Genomic DNA, 23,484 nt, shown 5'->3' with positions numbered 1-23,484 from the left:
GGCAGCCTGACCTCCTGTTTGCCAGGCTGCAGTCCCTGGCTCCCTGGAGCTCAGCAGGGGCAGCAAAGGTGTCTGCTGCCCAGGCGCTGCCCTCTCTTCCCCCAGGGATGGGGTGGGGTTGGCAGTGCCCACACATGGCTGCTGGCCATAGGACTCTGGGGCTGGTGGGAACCAGCAGGGCAGGCTGAGTGTCAGGGAGAGAGGCAGGGCAGGACTCCCACACACAGATGGCCGACGGGAGGTGCAGGTGGCCAAGGACCCCCTCTACCTCTTCTCTCTCTCCCCCTGCCCCACCCTCCTGCCCTGTACCCTGTGGAGGCCCTAAGTGGCCATGTAAGACGTTCACTTCCCTGAAGCCCATGCTGGAGAGATGCCCCCAGAGCCAGCCCAGCTCCTGCTGTTTGTGTCATCCCAGCCCAGGCCCAGACTTGAGAGGACAGACCCTGCTCCCTGCTGTACAGATGCCCTCCCTGCCCCTCAGGGCCTGTGGGTACGTGGGGCAGGTGTTGGCCCAGAGGCACGTGCTCTCCCAGGTGGCAGACGAGGACCTAAGGCTCAGAGGGACCAGGGGACTTGCTCGAGTCTGTTTGTCAAGCTCACCGCCTCCCTCGGAGCTGGAATTGGGCTGGGCCAGCAGTGGGGGCAGGACTGGTGGCCAAAAACCCTCAGCACCTCCAGGTGGGGAAATGAAGGGTCGCCCGAGTGGAGTTTGCAGGTGATGCATCAGCTGAGACCAAAAGGGGACTGTTGGGGGGAAATTGGCATTCCCCCTTATTAATTATGTCTAATTCGATCCCAACAGTAAACAGCAGCCTGCCTTCGCGAAGCTGAGCTCTGCCCGGACCCTGAGACGGTGGGTGTCCCTCACCGGCAGCTGTGCCTACCGGGGACGACGCTGCTAATTGTCGCGATGCCACATCCTATCCGGTGCCAGGTAAGGGATGGCGGCGAGAGATAATTATAATCAGATCTAATTAGCAATTAGAACAGATCCCAACTAGAAACTGTTTGCAGTTAAATATTCCCAGAGAGGAGAGGTGCTAACGCTCTCCAGGGCACGACGGGTGCCCCAGACCGTGGGAGGGGGTAGAGGGGAACGGGCGCCCTCACACCCCGGGACTTTTTATCCGGCGAGTAAAGGAGACGCACAGAGAACTCGTGGGGCAGGGAGCAGGGGCGGGTGGGGTGGGTGGGGTGGATGGAGTGGGTGGACCCGGGTGGGTGGGCCCTGGGCGGCTGGGCCCTGGGGCAGAGGGAAGGACATCGGGTTGCCTGGCTCCTGTGGGCAGCACCTTCCCCACACGAGCCTGAGGTTGAGGTCCCTCCTCCCCAGGGCCGCCTGCAGTGGGCCCTTGGCAAAGGCCACTTATTAAATGGCTCGAGACCCTGAGGCCTAGGAACTCCCGGAGCGTTCGAGAAACTGCACGTGGCTTAGGCATTGTGGGATGTGTGCTGCTATAAACACTGACGAGCCAAAACCGGGTTGGCTCAGTGGACAGAGCGTCAGCCTGGGACTAAAAGGTCCTGGATTCGATTCCGGTCAAGGGCATGTACATCAGTTGCGGGCACATCCCCGGTAGGGGGTGTGCTGGGAAGCAGCTGGTCGATGTTTCTCTCTCATTGACGTTTCTAGCTCTCTATCCCTCTCCCTTCTTCTCTGTAAAAAAAAATCAATAAAATATATTAAAAAGAAAAAGAAAAAGAAAAGAAACACTGACGAATTGAAGGGGGTTAGAGGCATTGCATAGGAGTCCCCTCCTGGCTAATGACAATGCATAGGAGTCCCCTGGCCACGCCCACCGATGGGCCTACTGTCGCCAGATGTTTACCAGAGAAGCCAGGTGTCTGCATTTTTAATACAAAGGCTTCCAGAATCTTAATTGTAGGCAACAAATTACCCTCCTCCCCCAAACAAACACACACACACACACACACACACACACACACACACACAACTCCAAAGGAACTCTGGGAGCTAATCAGACCTGTCTGCGTGTCTGGCCTGCTTGCCACTTGCCAGCTGCCACCGGAGAACGGGGTCCAGTGGTTCCTTCGGCCTCTGCCCACGCTGGGGGGGGGTCTCTCATCCTTTGGCAGACCCCTGCCCAGCACAGTGCAGGCATTTCACACGCCATGGGGGTCAACACATGCATAAGGGGAGGACACAGCTCTCAACACCCCACCCCCATGTGCTCCAGGCCCAGGGGCCCCATCCTGGGAGCTCTACCCCCAGGTGCCCAGCCCCTGGGCACCCCCCGGGGAGGGCAAGCGGCTCACGCAGCCCCGGTCATGGTGAGGGCGGCGGTCCTCCCTCCCAGAGTCCTTCCCTGCTGTGGATTTTTCAGGCCGGCGGCAGCACAATCCCTCTTTCTCCCTTTTTCTTCTTTCGGTGCCGCGTGTCTAGTAATAAGTAAGCGGAAATGAAGGATGTGCGAGAAACTGGAATGCAATCCAAAGGTAAATTGTGGGCTTACAGGCCCCTGGGAGACGGGCTCCGGCTTGGACATGTTTCCTCGTGTGGGAAGCCGGTCTCTCCTCCGCCCGGCTCCCGGCTCTTCGATTTGCATCTCGGAAAGGCAATCTTGAGAACCGATTTCCCTCGGTTGCATTTCATGGGTGTAGAGACTACTGTTGTCCTATGGTAATGACATCAACAGCGCTCCTACCTTTGCCTTCATTATCTGTCTGTCTTGCCAGGGGACCCGTTTAATAAGATTTATTATAGGTGGCAAGGAGGGGGGCAGGCGGGCGGGTGTGCGGCTCTGATAATGGGCCAGCTGATTCCCCCTCCCTGGCTGTCTCCGTAGAAAAGCATGAACTAAAAGCGTTGCTGCGCTTAAGAAATAATAATGACGACATCTCACCTGCCTCCCCCTTCAGGATTTCTCTCTCTCTCACGTTTGCCCCCTGAACCTGTTTGGGTGAGATGCTCTCACAGATAAGAACCAGGGGCTCTTGTTCTCTTAGGCAGATAAGATTCTGTGTGAAAAGGGAGCTGCAGCCTAAACCGGTTTGGCTCAGTGGATAGAGCGTGGGCCTGTGGTCTGAAAGGTCCCGGGTTCGATTTTGGTCAAGGGCATGTATGGGGGTGTGCAAGAGGCAACTGATCGATGATTCTCTCTCATCAATGTTTCTAACTCTCTATCCCTCTCTATAAAAAATCAATATATATTTAAAATATATATTTTAAAAAAATCAATAAAATATATTTAAAAAAAGGGGGGGGGTTTGCGAATGGCAGGAAGGCTTTCTCCCGGCTCTTGCTGTGGGCCTGGGGCAGACCGAAGGCCCTGGGAATGGAGGGCAAGGTGGCTATGAGGGCAGACCTGGGCCCTGGTGTTTCTAGCTCTCTATCCCTCTCCCTTCCTTTCTGTAAAAAGTCAATAAAATATATTTTAAAAAATTAAAATAAAATGATACAGCTGCTGTGGCAAGTCGTATGGCACTTTCTTAAAAAGTTAAGCTTAAACGTTCCGCAGGCCCTAGCTACTCCACTCCTAGAAACCAACCCATCAAAAGCCAAAACATATCCATACGCCTACACCTGTATACACCTGTATGTGAAGGTTCATAGCAGCATTATCCAGAACAGCCCCGAACAGGAAATAATCCAAGTGTCTACCACGTGATAGAAGGATAGACAGAATGTGGTTCGTCCGTATAATGGATGCTACTCGGCAATGAAGATAAAGGAAATATTGACACGTTGCACCACACAGATGAATCGCACTAACATGCGAAGTCCGTGGTCGGCAAACTGCGGCTGTGTGTCTGGTCCCCCTTTCTCACCTTCCTCCATTACGCTGCCGTGTGTTCCTGGCTCCGGCAAGGTGACTTCTCAGCGGCTAGCACCTTTCTTGACATGTTTACATGTGGGAAATCCTTTCTTTCGACAAACATTTACAAACACCTTGACAGGCGTGGGAACATGCGAACTCTGTTGGAAGTGGCGGGCCTTCCTGGGCCGTGGGGCTCAGCTCTTTAGGTTTGTGAGCGGGAGGCAGCTGTGTGGGCTGCTGGGGGCCTCTGGACCTCCCACGAAGCAAATCGCCTCCTCAGTGACAGGATAATTTAGTGCCGGGGAGAGGGTGGTGGGCAGCCCCCTGGTGAGGAGACTTAATGGGGTGGAAAATGGATGCTGTGATCTCAGGGCCCGGACTCCCCAGGCGCATCTGGGGAACAGGGGTTTTCTGAGGCCTCAGTTCATCTGGGGTCCCCGGGCCAGGGTGAGGGCTCAGACAGGGCTCCCAGAGTTCCTGGGCTGGAAAAATACCGCATTGCAGTCCATCTGCAGGGAGAGAGGAGCCAGACATCTGTGGGTCTGAGCTGAATTCTGGAGAAGGGAAGAGTCGACTTGGATGAAAGGGCTAGGGCAGCCTAAACCGGTTCGGCTCAGTGGATAGAGCGTTGGCCTGTGGACTCAAGGGTCCCAGTTCGATTCCAGTCAAGAGCATGTGCCTTGGTTGCAGGCACATCCCCAGTGGGGGATGTTCAGGAGGCAGCTAACCGATGTTTCTAGCTTTCTATCTCCTTCTCTGTGAAAACTCAATAAAATATATTAAAAAAAAAAAAGAAAAGAAAAGAAAAAGAAAGAAAGAAAGGGCTAGGGCAGAGGTTGGCAAACTCATCAGTCAACAGAGCCAAGTATCAACAGTACAATGGTTAAAATTTCTTTTGAGAGCCACATTTTTTAAAACTTAAACTATATAGGTAGGTACATTGCTATTAACTTAATCAGGGTACTCCTAAGCTGGCCTTTGCTAAAAACTCAAGGAGCCAAAGAGCCGCATGTGGCTCTCGAGCCGCAGTTTGCCAACCACGGGGTTAGGGTCTAACTCTGTTTCTCTCTTCCTGTGTGACCTGGGGCAAGCTGGTAGGCCTCTCTGTGTGTCATCTTTTTTCATCTGGGAAAGGAGGGAGCCGTGGGGGTGCCTGGCAGAGGTGGGGAGCAGCGCATGAGGCCTGAGTGAGGGTTAGCCGGGCAGATGGCACTGGGCCTGCAGTGCCTCCCGCTGGCGGCATCTCCGACAGGTCCCGGCTCAGCACGGCGACAAGGAACAGAGCTAGGGCCCGCCCCCCACCTGAGGTAACCATGCGTCTGTCCTTTGCAGAGAGGTGCCCGCTGCCCAGAGCGCGGGGCCTGGCTCCTGCTGTGGGCACTGCCCGCTCTGCCCCGTGGTGTCCTGCGATGGTGACACAGCGGGTGCTCTGGGGCCCCTGCCCGCTCTCCGGCCTTCTCTCCGGGCTGCTCCTGGTCTGGGCTCTGTGACTTTGGCTCTAAACTCCCCCGTAAGGCGCCACCCCTGCCTGCTGCCCGTGGGCACTGAGGGAAGGCGTCCGCTGAGCAGCATTTTCCTTTCCCATTTCATGCTGTAATGGAGATTCATTGCGAGTTTTAAATCCATAATTCGCCATGAAACCCTCCTCTCGGGCACGGGCTGAGGTCAGAGCGGAGAAGTCGTGAGCGGGAGGTCTCCCCGTCCAGCTGGGCCTCCGGGCCTCCCCGGCTGGCCTCAGCCCGCTAGCCAGCGACCTGGGGGTGACGCACACGGTGCCGAGGGGCCGGAGCCAGGAGAGGGGCAGCTCACCCTGCGGGACTGGCTGGCCCTGGCCTTTCCTCTCGGGTGGCCGTGATCCTCTGCCTTCCGCCTCATTGTTCATTAGGGGAATCGATATAGGGAGGGGGCCTCCTGGTGGGGGTAGCATGTGTTACCTCCTTCAATCTTCTCTGGGCCTGGCCTGGAGGGAGGGAGGTACAATGGCCAAAGAGAGGGGAGGGGAGGAGGGGACTCAGCTTCTGGACCAGGGGACACAGGGAGAGTGTGTGGCCTGTGTGGGAGGAGGAGAGGGAGGAGCCAGCAGCGGGGTGGCGCCGGGGAGGGCCCAGGCGCCTGGCACGGCTCCCATCTAGAACCACAGGAGATAAGTGAGCTTAGCTGGCTCCCATCTCCCACCTCCGGCTTGTCTGCTGCACTATTTGGGGTGTTTGCAGGGTAACGAACGTGACAGGAAAAGGCACACAGCACACATGAGAAGGGCACCCCAGCCCGGCCGGGCCCAGGCAAAGCAGCCTAATGAGGAGATAAGGAGATCGATTCCGCCCATCTTCCCGGGCACTGAGCGGGGCTGCTGGCCGCGTGCTGGACGGGACAGCTTCCCCAGGACCTGGAGCCTGACCTCCGAGAAGGAGGGGCCGCTCGTGGGTGTCCCCAACTCGGCAGGAACCACAGCGACACCCACCACGCCGGCAGGCTGGCTGCGAGAAACGCTTTATATATATATATATATATATATACAGTATACTACCCTGTTTCCCTGAAAATAAGACAGTGTCTTATATTAATTTTTTTCCCCCAAAGTTGCGCTAGGTCTTATTTTCAGGGGATGTCTTATCTTTCCATGCGCTAAGTCTTATTTTCGGAGGATGTCTTATTTTCGGGGAAACGTGGTATTTCATGGCACGCTCTGTAACCCTGAGAGGACACAGGGTTATTCCCACTGTGTCCCCATTTTACACACGAGATAACTGAGGCACCGAGGGGTTGCATGACTTGCCCAAGGTTACTGAATGGCTTCCAGAGTCTGGGCTCTGAACGGCGGTGCCGTGCCACCTCTCTACCCACGACCCCAACGTACAACGGACTCTCACAGTGTAAACGCCCCACAGTGTGCCCTGATCCCGTTGACCACAGTGATCAGATGCACATGTACGTACTGAGCGCCTAGTAGGTGCTCACAGGCTGGGCTTGGCATGAGGATGCACAATGCTCACCCCCCAACCCCCCCCGCCCCGAGAGACTCGGGGAACAGGCATGTGAACAGTGTCTTTCCATATAACTGGGTTGAGTGTGCTGATGGAGGCGCGTGCAGAAAACTAAGGGAGCTCAGAGGGGGAGCAGCCAGGCCATGGGAGATCCAGGAGGGCTTCCCAGAGGAGGTGATGTCTAAGAGGAATCCTGACAGCTGAGCACGTTCGCCAAGGGAAGAAAGGCAGGAAGGGCATTCTAGGCAGATATACACAATGACGAAGGGGCTAGAGGTGTAGGGTCGTGGTCGACAAACCGCGGCTCGCGAGCCACAGGCGGCTCTTTGGCCCTTTGAGTGTAGCTCTTGCACGAAATACCACGGCATTGGGCGAGTCTATTTGGAAGAAGTGGCGTTAGGAGAAGTTTAAGTTTAAAAAATGTGGCTCTCCAAAGAAATTTCAGTCGTTGTCCTGTTGATATTTGGCTCTGCGGCTCATGAGTTTGCCAACCACTGGTGTAAGGGGGTGGGGAGAGCGGTAAGATGGTTGCTTGTCCTCAGAGCAAGGGGGTGGCAGAGCTGGGGCTGGAGCGGAAGCAGGGGGCAGCCCTCAGAGGGCCTTGTGTACCCCGAAGGGCACTGGGCTTAGTTCATGGAGGTGCTTTCTCACCCCCGAAGACCCACTCAGATGCCCCCTCCTGCAGGGTGATGGACGGGGTTTCTCGCCACTGGTTTCTAGCACAGTTTTAGTAGCCAGTGCTCCTGGAGTCTGTGTCAGCCCACCTTCCCTGCTGCCTCTGTCTGCACCCACCTCCCCAGGTGTGGGGCTTGGCTGTCGGGGAGCTGCCCATGTTCCGGACCCAGGAGGCCTCTGCCCGCAGCTCCCTGGGGGAGGAGACGCAGAGGGAGCTGGAGGTTTGGAAAAGGCACAGGTGGGGGTTCGGGTGGACCTTCTCTGCTGTCCCCCCACCCCCCCGCACACCCCCCCTCCCAGGTCCCGGGCCGGACATGAGGGCGAAGATGCTTCTCGATTGGGATGGGCTGATTCTCCGTGAATAATTCATGCTGGCTTAGGAAGCTGTGTTTCTGATGGAGCGACCAGACAGCGAAGTTAATATTAGAACGGGCCAGGAAGGAGAGGGGAGGGGGAGGAAGGCTGGGAAAATACCTTTGTAAATAATTAATCTCACATCCACCACCCTCCCCCGCCTGCTCTCGGCCCTCCTCCCCCTGCTCGCCTTCCCTTCTCCCAGTGTTTATTCCGCCTGACACGCGACATAACGAGGCAGTTTACCTGTTTAACCTGTTTACTATTTACGACTGTCTGTTTCCCTGCTAGAACGCAGGCCCCCCGCAGGGTGGCGGCTGGCTCTCGCGTGCTTATGGATGAATCTCAAAGTGCCCAGATCGGCGCTTGGCATATCATAGGTGCTCAGTACGTGTTTGTCCATCAAGTCCTGGGCACCCACTTCCTCCCTGCTCTGCGTCCCTCAATGCCTTCTTCCCAAGTTTTCAGGCAAGATCCCCTTTCAGCTCTGGCCCTGGGATAGGTTAGATGTTTCCAACCCTAGGTTCCTGCAGGTGGGAGGAGCAGTCTGCATGTGTGTGTGTATGTGTATGTATGCATAAGCATGTGTGTGTGTGTGTGTGTATGTGTGTGCACGTGTGTGTGTGTTAGTTTGATGCTCACAATAATTCTAGGAGCTTGGTATTTTTATTATCCTTCTTTTATAGTAAAAACCAGAAACCTCACTCATTCACGCATCCATCCATTCATTCACTCACGTATGAAAAATCCTCAAATATTATTGCGTGCCTACTCTGTACTAAGTGCTGGTCCAAGAGACTTGAACCAGAGGCCCAGTGCCAGCCCTGAGGACCTGCCCGCGGTCACACGGTGAGTGAGCTGCGTGCAGGCCTTCCTCCTCCCAGGCTCTTCCTCTCGTACCCCGGCTCCACACAGGTGTCTGGTGGTGGTGGTGGGGGTGGCGGTCTCCTGATGTTCAACGTAGCCGTATCTCTGCAGAGATGGCCCAAGAGGGTGGAGGCTGGGTCGAGAGGAGGCCTCTGGGTTCAGGTGTAGAGCCCATCACGGATCCCGGGGCGGGGCAGGATTTGAGAGGTCCCGTCTCCGGTTTCGCGGTGGGATGCTGTCTAAAACACCCTCAACAGTCACCCCCTTTGCCTCCATCAGTACGCGAATCCCAGGTCCAGGGCAGGTCGGCGCATTCTCCTAAAACACTTGGTGGGCCTCTGGTTCCTGATGGTGGACATCAGGTGTTTGGGGAGCTGGACAGTTCCTACAGGTCATCTTATTGACCACTGCCTTCCTTTTACAGATGAAGCAGCTGATGAAGCATCCCTCTTATATTAAAAACTGCTGTTTGAAATTTTAACCCTGCTATTTGGCTTCTGTAGATGCTTGCTTGCTTAAATAATAAGGAAAATAAGATGACTCCCACTTCAGAGAAGCCATTAAACCTTCCCAGACAAGGTTATCAGTGCTGGCACCAGGCCAAGCCTTTGGTTGAGGTCTCAAGGCCCCAGCACATAGGGGCTCTTTAAGAACTTGCAAAGGGGGCTGGAAACACCCCCTATTTGGGAGACAAAGAAGGTAAAAACATATAAATAGGGAAAATTCCTTCGTGTTGGGGCCTAGAATTTGAGAGACATTTTCCCCTGGACCCTCGCATAATAAACGAAACTCCATCTCTCTAAGTATTGCTTGGTTCTTCTCCGGTTTCTGTAACACTGAGACCTCGAGAGCTGAGTAGCAGAACCACGATCACACCGCCGCTTTAAGACAGGACCAGGGCTGTGGCCTCCAAGTTTGCTGCTATTTTCAAACACCATGATTTTCAGATGTTCTGGGGGTGGGAAGAAGCATGTCCGGACCTGGCTTGAGTCAGAGCATGGTTCCTGCCTGACTGGGTCGCAGAGGGAACGGCCTGCCTACCCACCTGGGCCAGGGTCCTCAGTCTTTGCGTGGCTTAGCCTCCCAAGCACAGCCTCTGACCCCCTTTTCCTCTCGGTTCCCCAGCTCCCTCCCTCTCCCTGCCTCCTGGGGTAGCTCGAATGCTCAGCTTCACGTTGCTCCTTGCCTGATTGCATCTGAGAGCTGGAGACGCAAGGCTAATGAATCTGTCTGTGACTCTGGGCTTGGCCGCTGGGCCGAGTCCCGGTGCCCTCCCCGGGGCCTGGCAGGCTCTGTGAGCTGGCTCTTCGTCTTCTCCACGCGTGCGTGGATGATGCACATTTTCATAACGCACATCTGCCTGCTCTGTAGCCTCTTTCTCGTATTTGCCCTCCCCACTCGGTGTTTTGATGAAAGAAGCCCAGGGCCCTGGGGCCCCCCTCTGTTCCAGCCAAAGTATTTGCTTTGCAGTGTGGCCAGAACACCATCTGATTCTGCTCTCCCGTCTTCCGCCAGTCCTAATCAGGCCCTTGCTTTATTTAATTAAAAATCGATCTCAGGCAAATACAGGCTGAATTAGGAAGCGCTCTCATTCCTGGAGCAGTACGGGAAGGGCTGCCACCCTCCCAACCCCCTTGGGGAGCCGGCTGGGACATTTTCCCAGGCTGAGATGCCACCGCCGAGCAGATGGGGTCTTGGTTGGGAAGCTGGCTGGGCAGGGCAGAGACACACCTCTCCCCTCTGCCGGAACAGCTGCTCTGTCTGGCCGCCACCGGGAGCAGACCAGGGCTCCCTTTCCAGATGGCTGGTGAGCGTCTGCTTGCAGTGCCTCCCTCCAGGACAGTAGGTGGGGCTGTACACCATGGAGAAACCCAGCCAGGCCTCAGCCAGGCGGGCCTCAGGCAGAGCCGGGCAGGCCAGTAAGGGGCGGGCACCTGCCTGACCAGCTGAAGGGTGGGGCCGACAGGACCCGCTGGGGGCTCGGGGGTGGGGCCTAGTGTGGCACCGGGACTCGGCCTAGCGGCCAAGCCCAGAGTCACAGGACCCGCTGGGGGCTCGGAGGACTGTAGGCAGAACCCGGGAAAGCTCTTTCGTGCCCAAGGTTGGCTTGTTTTGGAGGAATTGTTTCGGTGGAGTGTGCAGGAGAGGTCCCTGCTCAGGCTCTCTTCCTGGCTCTCAGGAATTTTACCTAGAGCATCCTGCTGGGGCCCCTGGCAACTCCCCCTTCTGCCTCTTCAATGGACCCCCATCTATATATATAAAAGGCTAAGTGACCATCCGTCCATCCATCTGTCCGTCCAACCATCCGACCGTCCGACTGGCTGGTACCTATGACTCGCACTGGCAATTTAAAAATAAATGTTGACTGGAGCATGCATGGCACATATAAAGCTCTCGCTGTGGCCAATCGCACATGTGTGTTTTGATCTGTCATTGTCGGTCGTGAATTTGGCTGGCACTTCTATTATAGAGAAAGGGCGAATAGCGGTATTAAATTATTTCTTCTGATTAATTCCCTTTCAATGTGCAGGAATCCATGCACGGGGCCACTAGCACTTGGATAAAACATCATCCCTGCACCACCCAGCTCTGTGCCCAGAGGCAGTGCCAGGCAGTGGCCCTAGAGAGGGAGGGGGCAGCTGCCATTTAGATGTGACCCCAGACAAAGTCAAGTCTGTTCAGATGAGACCCCCAGGCCCTGCTCTCAGAAGCAGGACCCCCAGCCAGATAAAAGGGATTCTACTGGCATTTAGGGATGTGGAGGGCGGGCAGAGAACTTTGGCATCGAGTTGGAAAATGTGGGGCTCATTCTGAGTGTCACTAAGCTGTGTGACCCCCTGCAAGGGCCATTGCCTCTCTGAGTCTTGCTTCCCTCACCTGTGACACAGTGGGAGTCATTGGGACTTTTTATTCCAACGTGAGATTAGAAGGCAAATCACTGGTGATGACCTGCTGAAGGCCTGCTACCAGGACAGCCACATCAGGAGGAGATCATCTGCATCTCCTTTAGGTCCTGCATGAGGCATGGGTTCTTCAGAGGATGGGGCTGAGTCCCCTCTGGAAAGGGAGCCCCTACAGCTCCACTTAGCACATCTGTCCTGGCATTTTGCAATTCCCCCAGGAAAGCTATTGGCACCCAGTCCTCCTCTTCTCTCCTCTCAGTCCCCATACCTGTTCCCGTCCTGAGAGAGATGGCGATGGCCGTCCCACCCTTCCATGTCCCCGATCGCTTTCTGGAAGGCCCCTTCCTGACCACACAGCCCCAGTCTTTCTTTTTTTTAATTAAAATTTTTATTATTTTTAATTTCTTTATTGATTATGGTGTCACATAATTGTCCTCATCTCCCCATTCCCATCCCAAACCCCTCCCCATGTATGCCCCTACCCCCCTGTTGTCCATGACCTCTGGTTAGGCTCATATGCCTGCACAAAAGTCCTTTGGTTGCTCTCTCCCCTTTGCCTCCACCCTCCCCTACCTTCCCTCTGAGGCCTGACAGTCTGATTGCTGCTTCTCTATCTCCAGGCCTGTTTCTGTTCATCAATTTATGTTGTTTATTATTACCCCTAGATGCATGAGATCATGTGATACAAGGAATTCCCTTATAAGGACCGAAACTGAGACAAGCCATAATGGTTATGCTGAGAGGCGAAGTCCCAGCCTTTCTACCCTGCCCACCTGCTGGCTTCCCTCCTTCCTTTCCTGGTGGGCAGAGGAGACCAAAGGCGGCAGGCGGCTCTGGCCCTGGCCCCGGGTCCTCCTCTGTTCCCAGCAGCCAGGCTCCGAGCGCGGTAAGCGGTCCTTCGGGGCCTGTCTGCTGGGCATGGGTGGATCTGCCTGTACGCTGGCTGTGTAGATCTGAAGATAACCTGACACACGCGTAAATATTTCATCTCGGCGTGGCCACGCGCCTCGTCTGCTGGGCCGGGAGGCAGCGCCCTGGTGCTGACCCCGTTGTCAGAGCATCTCAGCAGCTGCCGAGAGATAGGAGGGCAGAGCTGGGGTCCCCTCTTCTGGCTGCCGAGCCCCAGGCAGCTAGCAGAGGCTCCCTGAGGAGGCAGTGAGGGGGTGCACAGAGCTCCGGCCGGCAGATGCTGGGCCGGGCTCTATGCTTCTTGGAGCCTCGGTTTCTCATTTGGGGCAACAGTCCCACAGGCTTGCATCGAAAGAGGGAGGAAGCAGAAGTGGAAATGCTTTGCGAGTCGCTGTCTAAATGGAGCTGCTACAACTGTGTGCCAGGCCCTATTCCCAGGCGGATGGTCGCCAGCAAGATCTCGCAGGGGGAGGAGGTGACCCTTAAGATAAGGTGACCAGACGTCCCACTTTTGGCAGGACAGTCCCAATTTTTAACAATTTGTCCCGCATCCCTCGGCGAATTGGGACTTTTTAAAAACGCCGCGGCACGCAGGACAAATTGTTAAAAATCGGGACTGTCCCGCCAAAAGCAGGATGTCTGGTCACCTTACCTTAAGAGGTAGTGAGCTCACTCCCTGTCTGTAGGCAGGTCTGCCCGAGGCGGGGGGAGGGGCATGCAGGGGGCACCTGTTCAGGCAGCGTGTCCCAGGGACACTGGGTTCCTGGGAAGCCGAGATGAAGAGAGACCAAGAGCAAAGGTCTCATGTGAACTAAGAGCCTGAGTTGAGTTTTCCGAGGCAGCCCCCGCCTCCCACGAGCAGGGAAGGGGGAAGGAATGGACAGTGGTGGTCCCTATGGATGCTGACATCACAGGGCCAGGCCAGCTCCAGGCGGATTCTGATGGGGAAGTGGCGACCTGGGGCTGTTCACACCCCGAGGGAGGTCAAGTCCAGAAGGAAGTGGCTCAGTGCTGTGTCCCAGACTTCTCTGTCTCTGTCCCCCAGCCCAGGGCCCAGATTCCACAGAAAACGTCCTCTGATCGATCGAATACGTGAGCCTCTGGGAGCCCTATGTGCTTCCCAGCCGGATAGGCACACGGGGGGTGGACAAGGTCACAGGAAGGTGGCATTGGCCTTCTGATTTCCAGGGCCGGGCTTACTGACACACGGGGGCGTGGCCAGAGCCCTGGGGGACAATGCCTGGGGCTGTGCCCAGCCGGAGGCCCCTGAGGGAACCCTCTGGAACAGAGCACCAGGTTTTCCCAGAGCACCCTTGCCCCATGCGCGCACTCGCTGGGTTCTTACCCAGGACAGTGAGGCGGGCCGGGCGGGACCGGATGGCGGCCTGGATGGCCTGGCACTCGTACACGGCATCGTCTTGCAGCTCTGCTCGCAGGATCTTCAGGTGATGCTCTCCCGACAGGTGGTTCCCCACCACCAGGTACTGCGGGTAACCTGTGGGCACAGCAGGCATGTCACGGGCGCTGGTCAAGGGGCCGAGGCGACATTCGTAATATGAGAGTGGAGGAGCTGTGTTTTTGTCTCTCACAAGGACAGCATGAGCACTTATGGGCCCATACCCAGGATAGAGGACCCTCCCACCCTGACCGTTAGGCCATAGAGAAATGCTGTTAGAATACTGTTCACAGTCTGAGGTGTCCCACCAGGTTCTGGCCTGTCAGAGTGGTAGTGAGGTCTCTGTCACTGGCTGTATTCAAGCAAGGGTTGTAAGATCATCTGTCGCGGGGGCCACTGCAGAGGCGATGTCTACCCTGATTAAAACATGGATGCCCCTTGCCGAAACCGGTTTGGCTCAGTGGATAGAGCGTCGGTCTGCGGACTGAAAGGTCCCAGGTTCGATTCCGGTCAAGGGCATGTACAATACCTTGGTTACGGGCACATTCCCAGTAGGGGGTGTGTAAGAGGCAGCTGGTAGATGTTTCTCTCTCATTGATGTTTCTAGCTCTCCATCCTTCTCCCTTCCTCTGTGTAAAAAAAATCAAAAATCAATAAAAAAAATCAACCCCCGCCCAAAACAAACAAACAAACAAACAAACAAAACATGGATGCTTCAAGGCCCCTTCTACCTCCATAAGCTGAGGGCGGGGCAGGGTTCCCTGAGGCTGGGTGATCCTCTGCCAGGTTTCCCAGGATGCTTTAGGGGTGCTCCTTGTGCTTCGTCTTCATGACTAGCACTGGTCCTGCCCTCCACAGCTGTCAGGCCTGGCCAGAGAGGCTCACAGCGCAAACAGCTGTGTCCTGCCTGCCCTTCCTGACCTCTGCTGGGCTGGGGGAAGGAACCCAGGTGAGTGAACGGCTGGAAGTGGCTCCTAGCCAAGTCCTCCCCCTGCCGCCGCCTCCGCCTTCAGTGCTACCCACGCCAGCCCTCCGCCCGGCCCCCGGATCCCGATGTCCTGTGAGGAGGCCCGGCTCTCGGCTCTCCCGCAGGCGGCTTGGCTGAGCTTGTGTTTTTGTTGTCTTGCAAGTGAGCGATCAGCCGCGGCTTTGCTCTCAGGAGCTGCTGCAAACAGCAGTGACGGGTTTGTTTGTGTTTGCCTAATTAGGCGGTAGAGCTGTGATGCTGTCCCAGGGCCTGGCAGCATCTTCAGAAAACATCAGCCCAGAAGCTGAGGGGAGTGGGAGGACCATTCTAGCATCCTCGCTCTCTCCTGCTCCCTCAGGGGATGAAAATGACTGGGAGCCTGGGGTCTGCAGTCAGATTGCCTGGGTGTAATGCCAGCTCGGCCACTTCCTCCCCGCGGTGCCTGGATTTAGCTGCTTTTACTCCTTCGTGCTTCTGCTGTCAGTAAAGGGGGACATGCTTGCACCTCCCAGGGTTCTGGTGACCATCACGCAGGACAATCTAGGTAAAGGGCCTGGCACGCAGGAAATAGACTGTAAATGCCGGTTTAAAGGGAAGGGACCGTGAGGTGGGGCAGCAAATGTTCTATTAATATGAGTGAGGGAGTATATTTATACAGTACATCTTTTTGACTGTCTAAAAAAATGAAAAAAAAATTTTTTTCAGCTGAAACCGGTTTGGCTCAGTGATAGAGTGTCAGCCTGTAGACTGAAGAGTCCCGGGTTCCATTCCAGTCAAGGGCATGTACCTTGGTTGTGGGCACATCCCCAGTGGGGTTGTGCAGGAGGCAGCTGATTGATGTTTCTCTCTCATCGATGCTTCTAACTCTCTATCCCTCTCCCTTCCTTTCTACAAAATCAATAAAATATATTTAAAAAAATCTTTTTTCAGCCATGGTGACCAGAGAGACAGTGAGCTCTTCAGTTAGGGCCTGGATCCCGGTAGACGCAACACAGGCTGACGCAAGGCCGAGCCTCCGTTTCCCCACAGGAAATACTTGCTGACATGGATTAGCCCTGTTTCTCTCACTTCCTCATCAGCACTTATTGGGCTTGCAAGAACCTGTCATTGCGGTCATGATGCGACCTTGAGGACAGGCGATCAAATGCAGGGGAAACAGTTTATGGGGAGTTTGAGCTCACGGGCGCTGCAAGGTGAGGGCCAGCCTTCTTCCTATAAATGGAGCCACACCAGAGGGGCCGCAGACGCCGGTTCACCAGAGCCCGCTGGCCTTCAGCACCGAGCAGGACCCAGCCCTGGGTCCCAGGAGGCCACTCATGGGCACCGATGCCAGAGGCTCAGGGGTCTGTGCAGGGTGGGCCAGTCCAGGACCCATCCAGGGCGACCTGGGCCCTCCTTGGCCACCGACTCAACGAGACCAGAGCTTCAGACTCCAGACGCACCACTGCCTGGGGCCTCCTTAGCCAGCAATACCCCTGGTACAAGCTCAGAGCAACCTGGAGTCCTGTCTGGGAAGGACATACCCTCCCCCAGTGTCCCCAGGGGGGAGGGAGCAGAGTCCCTGGACATGGCTGGTTCCCACAATCCTTAGGTTTGATGGCAGCCCCATATATTTTGGGGGATATTACTGTGTTTCATCGATGCTCAGTTGGGCTGCGGCACTCACACCCCGTGTTGTTATTGACCATGGCTGTCATGTTTCAATATCTGTTTTTTGGCGAGCCCATAACTCACACTTTAAAATATTCATCTCCCCTCCCCCCCTCTGCTATCACGCTGCGGAGTGTGCTTCCAGGGACTTTCCTGAGGCTGTAAACCAGGGGAGGCCACCGTTTCCTCTCCTCCTCCTCCCTCGCCATTCCCCCACCGCAGGGACCCCCGATCCCTTGGCTGATTTTTACAGCTTCTGCCACGCCTAGCGGCAGTCACACGCCTCCTGCCTCCCCAGTGGCTGGTGGGGAGTGGCCAGGAGGGGGAGTCCACTCTTTTTCTTCCTGAGGAGAGGAGGGATCAGAGAGACATCTGGACGGGCTTAAGGGTTGACATTCACAACAGCCGACAGATGACAGGGCCTGGTGCAGCCCGACCGGAACGCCCTGATGCCAGCCCTCAGCGGCCTCGGGATCCCACCGAGGCGCCCTGAACGCATCCCAGGCGGGGTGGGCTGAGCAAGGTGTGGACTTTGTCTCATCCACTCTCTTCCCATCTCACGGCGACCCCAGAAGCCGCCAAGTATCTTGGTGAGTTTTCCGTCCACTTGGCTCCCGCTAATGGACGGGAAGAGCCAGGCGGTGACTGAAGAGGGGAATCTATTATACTCTGGTCCAAGACACAAGAAAATCTGAATTTGACCTCTGGAAATCGGACTTGACTTGAATCATCTCTGATTTGGAATGGACCCTCCTGGGCGACGCTGTGCTGGGTTTGGACCCGTCACCAGGTCGAGGGCCTAGTGCGAGGTCAGAATCAGTTGTCGGAGGGGCCCTTAGAGCCCGTGGGACCCTCGGCCCGGCCTCGCCTCGCCTGACTCTGCCCGTGGCCCTGCCTGGACAGCTGGAGGTGCACGGGAGGGTGAGGCAGGGGTGGGGTCCAGGCCCTCCGGGGGAGGTCTGGGGGTACTCACTCGAGAGGTCCCTGCCCACGCCCAGAGCCAGGCCGTCCTTGATCCACAGCACGAAGCCGTCATATTCCGGGATGGCACAGAGCAGCGTCACCGGCTGCCCCGACACCACGGCCTGGTCTTGGGGCTGCTGGCTGAATGAGTACACGTGGCCTGGGGAGGAGACAAGCAGAACGGCCGGTTAGTGCAGGGAGCAGTGCCTGGAGGGCTTCTCCTCATGTTAGGGAGACAGGCTGGCCCAGGGGACAGGTCCCCACCCCACACAGCACCTCCTGTCCTGCCTGGGGCCCAGCAGCGACTTCCTCATGCCCCCTCCTCTCCCCCCTGCCCCCCTGGCTCAATCCCCTGTTTCAGAGCTGGGTTCCCACTGGAGTCCCATCAATCCCTAACCTCCCTACACCCACACCTGGTGCAGCCTTCCACCCCCCACAGGCTGTGCCCGCCTCTCCCTTTCCATCTGGCTAACTCTTACGTGACACCCCTTGCTGGTACCCACTTCCACGCAGGACAGAGACCCCGAGACCCCCCGTCCCGCAGCATTCTGAGTGGGGTGTGCTTCAGGGCAGCAGGTGAGCTGTGGTTAAATCTGAGAAGCCAGGAAACAGTATTGTGTTAGTGGCTCGGGATGGGCCTCAGGCCGAGTTCATGGAGGCGGGGGGGGGGGGGGGGGCGGGAAGGAAAGGAGGGGGAGTGGGGTGCAGTGTGGTGGTGGTGGTGGGGGTGTATGTGGCATGAGGAAGCAGGTCTCACGTCCACACATCAGCCTGTCCCTTTCCTTTCTGCAGCAGACCCTGCCGCATCCTCACTGTCACTGGGAGAAAGCCATGACTGTGACCCATGCCCCCCCCATATACCTCAGTGAGGTGGCACCGAGCTATTGAAGCCAGCCAGTCCCTAGTTTATCAAACACGCCAGGCTTGTGCTAGGACTTACAGCGTTAGCTCACTAATGTTTTCACCCCCGAACCAACCAGATGAGGCACAAGGAGGTGCGAGGTAGTCACAGGTGGTTACTGACAGACCGGGTGCCGCCTGCACCTTCCCTGGTGCGGGGGCAGCTTTCCCCCCCTCCCCAGTGGCCCTTAATCACCCCATTTCACAGGGTTAAGAACCAGAGCCTCCAAGGCTAACCAAACTGTTCGGAGCATCTAGGGCTGTGGTAGGTAACCTGCGGCTCGAGAGACACTTGCGGCTCTTTGGCCCCTTGAGTGTGGCTCTTCCACAAAATACCACAGCCTTGGGCAAGTCTATTTTGAAGAAGTGGCCTTAGAAGAAGTTTAAGTTTAAAAAATGTGGCTCTCCAAAGAAATGTCAATCGTTGTCCTGTTGATATTTGGCTCTGTGGACTCATGAGTTTGCCGACCACTGGTCTATCTAGGGGCAGGATGAGGCTTCAGACACAAGCCTTTCGGGCTCCAGAGACATGTTCGCATCTGCTGAGCTATGCTGTGTGCAGATCCTTGAGCCTGGCCCTGGAGGGGTTGCCAAGAAGGGAGTGCTGTGACCGTGATTCCGGGAGGCCCATCGGGACAACAGGGCAATGAGAGTTACTGAGCTCCTGCTGCAGTGCGACCATGCCTCACATGCCTTCCCTCCTATGGAATTACATCGCAGGATGGAAATAGCCCCATGTTCCTGCAAAGACATCAGGATCAGAGAGGCCAAGGAACCTGCCTGAGGTCACACAGCAGATGAGTGATGGAGCAGGGGTTTGAGCTGAGGTCCTCTGACTCCTAAGCACCCCTTCTCTCCCACACCCTACTCTGCAGCTGCTGACAGCCCAGGAAAGCTGGGCCTGGCTGGACTGCTGCCCGGCCTCTCCTCCTCCTGGAAGGGCCAAGGTAGCTTCAAGATCTGAGACACAAGGGCCCAGGCTCAGGCCACAGAGAGGGCACTGCTTGGTGTGTAGCTCCAAGGGGAGAAGGCCGGGGTAGGGGGGCATCACGCGTGGCAGCGCCCCCTGGAGGAGACGGAGTCCACAGGCTGTGGCAGTCCGTGTGCCTGGCAGGTAGCTGGGCCCACCACCTGATGAGATCTTGGCTGGTCTCTGAGGAGCCTCATTAACAATCACGTTGGCGCCGAATCGTGGGAGAAGCACTTTTTTATTCCGAGCTGAGCTTTACCAATTAGATTTCACAGGACGTTTTAATCAGCTGTGTGTGGCTGGGTAATTTCCCCCCTCCCCCTGTCTCTTCTGTTTCTCTGTTGTAATTAGATGGTCTCTGGCACCAAAACAAGAGTGAGAAGGAGGGAAGAGACGAAAGAGAGGAGGAAGGAGGTGGGAGAAGGAGCAGGAGGGCGGAGGGGCCCGGTGAGGAGAGCAGGAGAAGAGGGGGCCTGGAGGGAAAGTAAGAGGAAGAGCAGAGAGAGGAGGAGGAAGGGAGAGCGGAAGAGGGGAGGGAAGGGGAGAGGAATGGAGGGAAGAGAAAGGGAGAGGAGGGAAGGGGAGGGGGCGCAGAAGCCACATAGTGGGAGGGGGTGGGGAGAGAACACGCTGAGGCTCTTCCCTGGGCTCTGATGATGATTTCTCAGCTCATCCTTTTATCCCAAAATCGTTCTCAAAAAGAGCTGCTGGCGAGTGTGCTATCAGAGAGGACGATCAAGCTGCCAGCGGGGAGCAGAGGGGTCAGACCGAGAAGGCCTTCTCTGAAATGGGGCTCAAGTCCTCAGAAATGTCCGTTGATGGGGACCCCTGAAAGGGTAACCTTCTCCTCGGTTCCCCCACCCCCCTCCCAGTCCTGCTTCTTCTTGCTGCTGGTGAGCATAACTAGAGAGCTGGGCGCAGGAAGCATCCCAAGAGGCTGGAGGGGCGGGGCTGGGTGAGTCCTGGACTGAGAGATACCCCAGCCTGACGGTGGTACCCCGAGGGAGAAGAGGACTGTTGCCATGGAAACAGGCTCCAGAGGCAGGCAGGCTGGGAGGAGCGCTGTGTGAAAGCAGGCCTTGGCAGGGACTCTGAGTAGTCCCCGTGTCATGGTGGAGGGTGTCTCCGGTCCAGGAGTTGGAGCAGGCAGAGGAGCCCCCCAGATTAGACCTGGGGCCCTCAGACCGCAGCCTGAGGGGATGGGAGAATAGGATGGCCCACCTGGAGGGGCGGCCGTCTCCAGATCTCTCATCTCAGCATCTGCTGCTCACTCTCAGTGTGTTTGGGGTCCCCTAGCTTTTCTCTGGGAAGGATGTTTGGAGGAAGGGGGGAAGAGGGACACAAAGACAGTTTCACGAAACCACCCAAAAGGAGGAATTTGCAAATTATTTTCGGACAGGGAATGGCTAGTGCTTTAACTGACAATTTTTTAAAGTTTAATTTTAATTTTTATATGTTCAATTCAAGACATGAAAAAAAAAATACAAGATGCAAAACCCTCCTGTTTTTCTTTTAAATCAATGGGATGCTTTTCAAACAGAGTCGTAAGCCAAGTGTCACTCTCCAGAGAGAGATAATTGAGGTGCTGTGGATGGAGAGGCGGGGTGGAGGGGTGGAGAGAGAGAGACACATTTCTCTTCACCCCTGGGACAGACCCTGTGGCCTCCGCTTCCAGCCCAAGACCCCAGGAACACAGATGCGAGCCCTGGTAAATGAAGTGACATGGCCAAGGTCACACAGTGGGCCCAGATGGACTCAGAGTCACACTGAGTCCAGGTGTAATTCAGGATCACACTGAGTCAACGTATAGTTCAAGGTCACACTGGGTCCTGGTGTAATTCAGGGCCAACAGTAGGTCCAGGTGTAATTCAAGGTCACACAGTGGTAATTCAAGATGACAAAGTGGTCTCAGGTGTAATTCAAGGTCAAACAGTAGACCCAGCTGTAATTCAATGTCCTGGGTGGGCCCATGTCTAACTCAAACCCATCTTTGGCTGCAAACCCTGTTTTCTTGCCATTATCCTGTGTTAGCTATTGAATTAAGGGCCTGAAATCCAATTTTGATTCTCAAACAAGTACTCACCCCTCAAAGCAGGCATCTAAAGGGAGGCAGAGAATCTTTGGACTGAAAAGCAATTTCTCGGTTCTTCCCTAAGTTTACATAGCCTCCTCCCTACAGCTCTGGTCAACACTACCGGCTAGGGCTCAGAGCAGAGCCCTGTACTGGCCACCATGGAGGAGCGGGGGTATGAAAGAAAGGAGGTATAATAACTATTGGTACTTTTTATTAAATAATAACCATCCTATCTAATAAAGAGGGAATATGCTAATTAACTGCCACACCCTCAAAGATGGTGGTGCCCACTGCCACAGATGGTGAAGCCCAGCCCCCTCAGCCCTGCCTGGACAGGCAGGCATGGCATGGCAGGTCTGGCTGCTCTGTGTGCCTGCCTCTGGAGTCCCCCCAGCCTCCTCAGCCCCCCAGCCCCCCAGGGCCAGCCTGAGGTGCAGGCAAGCCTCAAATGGTGGCCGCCCAGCCGCTCATGGCTGCCTGAGGCTCAGGTAACCAGGGCCGGCTGAGGCTTGCACTGTCGGCAATGGCAGCAGCAGAGGTGTGAGAGAGGGCAGGCCAAGCTGAGGGACCCCCCCTTCTCCAGTGCATGAATTTTCATGCACCTGATCTCATAATTATTTATATAATAATTATCATATGCACATTATATAACTAGGTAAATATTATGAATAATATTTTTTATTGTTCTAGAGCTAATAATAACCAACTTTCATTCAACGTAAACACATATTAAGAGCTTTCCATGGTTATAGGATTGAATTCTCTCCATAGTCGGTCCTGTGAGATGGGACCATATCAAACGCACTGGAAGATGAGGCTGTCCAGGGGCCCAGGGCACTGAATGATGGAGCAGGGACATTAGGCCCGGCAGTCGTGTCTCAGAGCCTCATCCTAATGACCTTTCGTACAGTTCTGGGCCCCTGGTAACTCACAGAACCTGCCCGAGACCTCCCGGGCCAACCTCTGCCCTTGCCTAGAATGGAGAAGTATCGGGGGAACTGCAAAGGAGCAGGCGGGGGGAGGTGCATGTGGAGTTATCCCTCCCGGCGCCTCACCTTGGCCTCCTCCCGGGTCCTCGGGGACACATTAGCATAGCCTGAACCGTCACCATTTGGCACTGGGAGATCCCCTCCGTCTTCTAGCGAAATACTTAAACTATTAAAGGCCCCACGATTCTCTGTGAACTCACACTCCCTTGGCCCCTGACCTGAGGTTGCCCCTCCATCTCCGTTATTTCCTGGGGAGGAAAGAGGCATTTGCTGGGGGAAGACTGAGATGATAAGGGGGCAGAGTGATTTTTACAGCAGTGTTCCAGGGAACTGGTTGCCTGGTTGTGTGTGTGTGTGTGTGTGTGTGTGTGTGTGTGTGTATACAGTATGTGTAATAGGTGGGAAGGGGGCTCAGGGGCCCCATGCCCACCGTGCTAGGCTCAGAGGAGCCATGGTACTCACCCAGCCCTGCCACTCATAACCGTCAGCCTCAAAGCTCCTGGAGACACATCCTGGTACTCTAGTGTCCTGCATCTCATGCCACTCCCAGGGGCGTATGTGTGTGCGTCTCTGGTGGTCAGGTCCCTGGGAAGCCTCTTGTCCCCGTAGGGACAGTTGTCAGTGCTTGCTGGGTGGTTCGTGAGAACAAAATAGGATGTTTTATGTAAAGTGCACAGCACCCGTGTGTCCTCCACAGGGCAGCTCTCCTGTCACCGTGAAGCTGGTGTTGGGCGTATACAGGGCGTGAGTGCCTGAGGGTATATTTAGATGCAAATCTAGGGCTTTGAGGTAGGTCTGATGGTGCTGGTCCTTGAAAGCGTGCTCAGAAGTTGGCTCTGGATGAGACATCATCACAGGCTGTGGCCCACGTGCTCAGACCTGAGTTTCAGAAGGATCATGGTGGCCGCTGTGAGGATGGGTGTGGCCACCCTGAGGATGGGTGACGGAGGGCTCTCTGAAGGAGAAGGACCAAGCGGGACGGTTTTGCTGTCACGGGGCTCAGGGTAATGCTGCATTGGGGGACAGAACATGAACTTAGGAGCATAGGGGCTCCTCTCTCTGGAGGAGCAGCAGAGGGCTTAGGAGGAGCAGTGGAGGGCTCAG

At 55.9% G+C, this 23,484-nt stretch overlaps 1 protein-coding gene across 2 annotated transcripts in view; it reads right to left on the bottom strand.

Moving 5' to 3' along the window:
- KIRREL3 (kirre like nephrin family adhesion molecule 3) overlaps positions 1-23,484 on the bottom strand; it is a 440,789-nt gene that overhangs the window by 40,547 nt on the left and 376,758 nt on the right. For both annotated transcript variants that reach the window (XM_036449386.2, XM_036449387.2), the window contains exons 3-4: positions 17,458-17,607; positions 13,817-13,966 (exon numbers count right to left, since the gene is read on the bottom strand). In XM_036449386.2, the coding sequence (XP_036305279.1) occupies positions 13,817-13,966; positions 17,458-17,607 (300 nt within the window). The remainder of the gene's footprint in view (positions 1-13,816; positions 13,967-17,457; positions 17,608-23,484) is intronic.

Source organism: Pipistrellus kuhlii, unplaced genomic scaffold (genome assembly GCF_014108245.1).
Source record: "Pipistrellus kuhlii isolate mPipKuh1 unplaced genomic scaffold, mPipKuh1.p scaffold_m20_p_20, whole genome shotgun sequence".
NCBI lineage: Eukaryota > Metazoa > Chordata > Mammalia > Chiroptera > Vespertilionidae > Pipistrellus > Pipistrellus kuhlii.
Note: the sequence above shows the minus strand (reverse complement) of the source record. Positions and strands in the feature narration are given on the sequence as shown.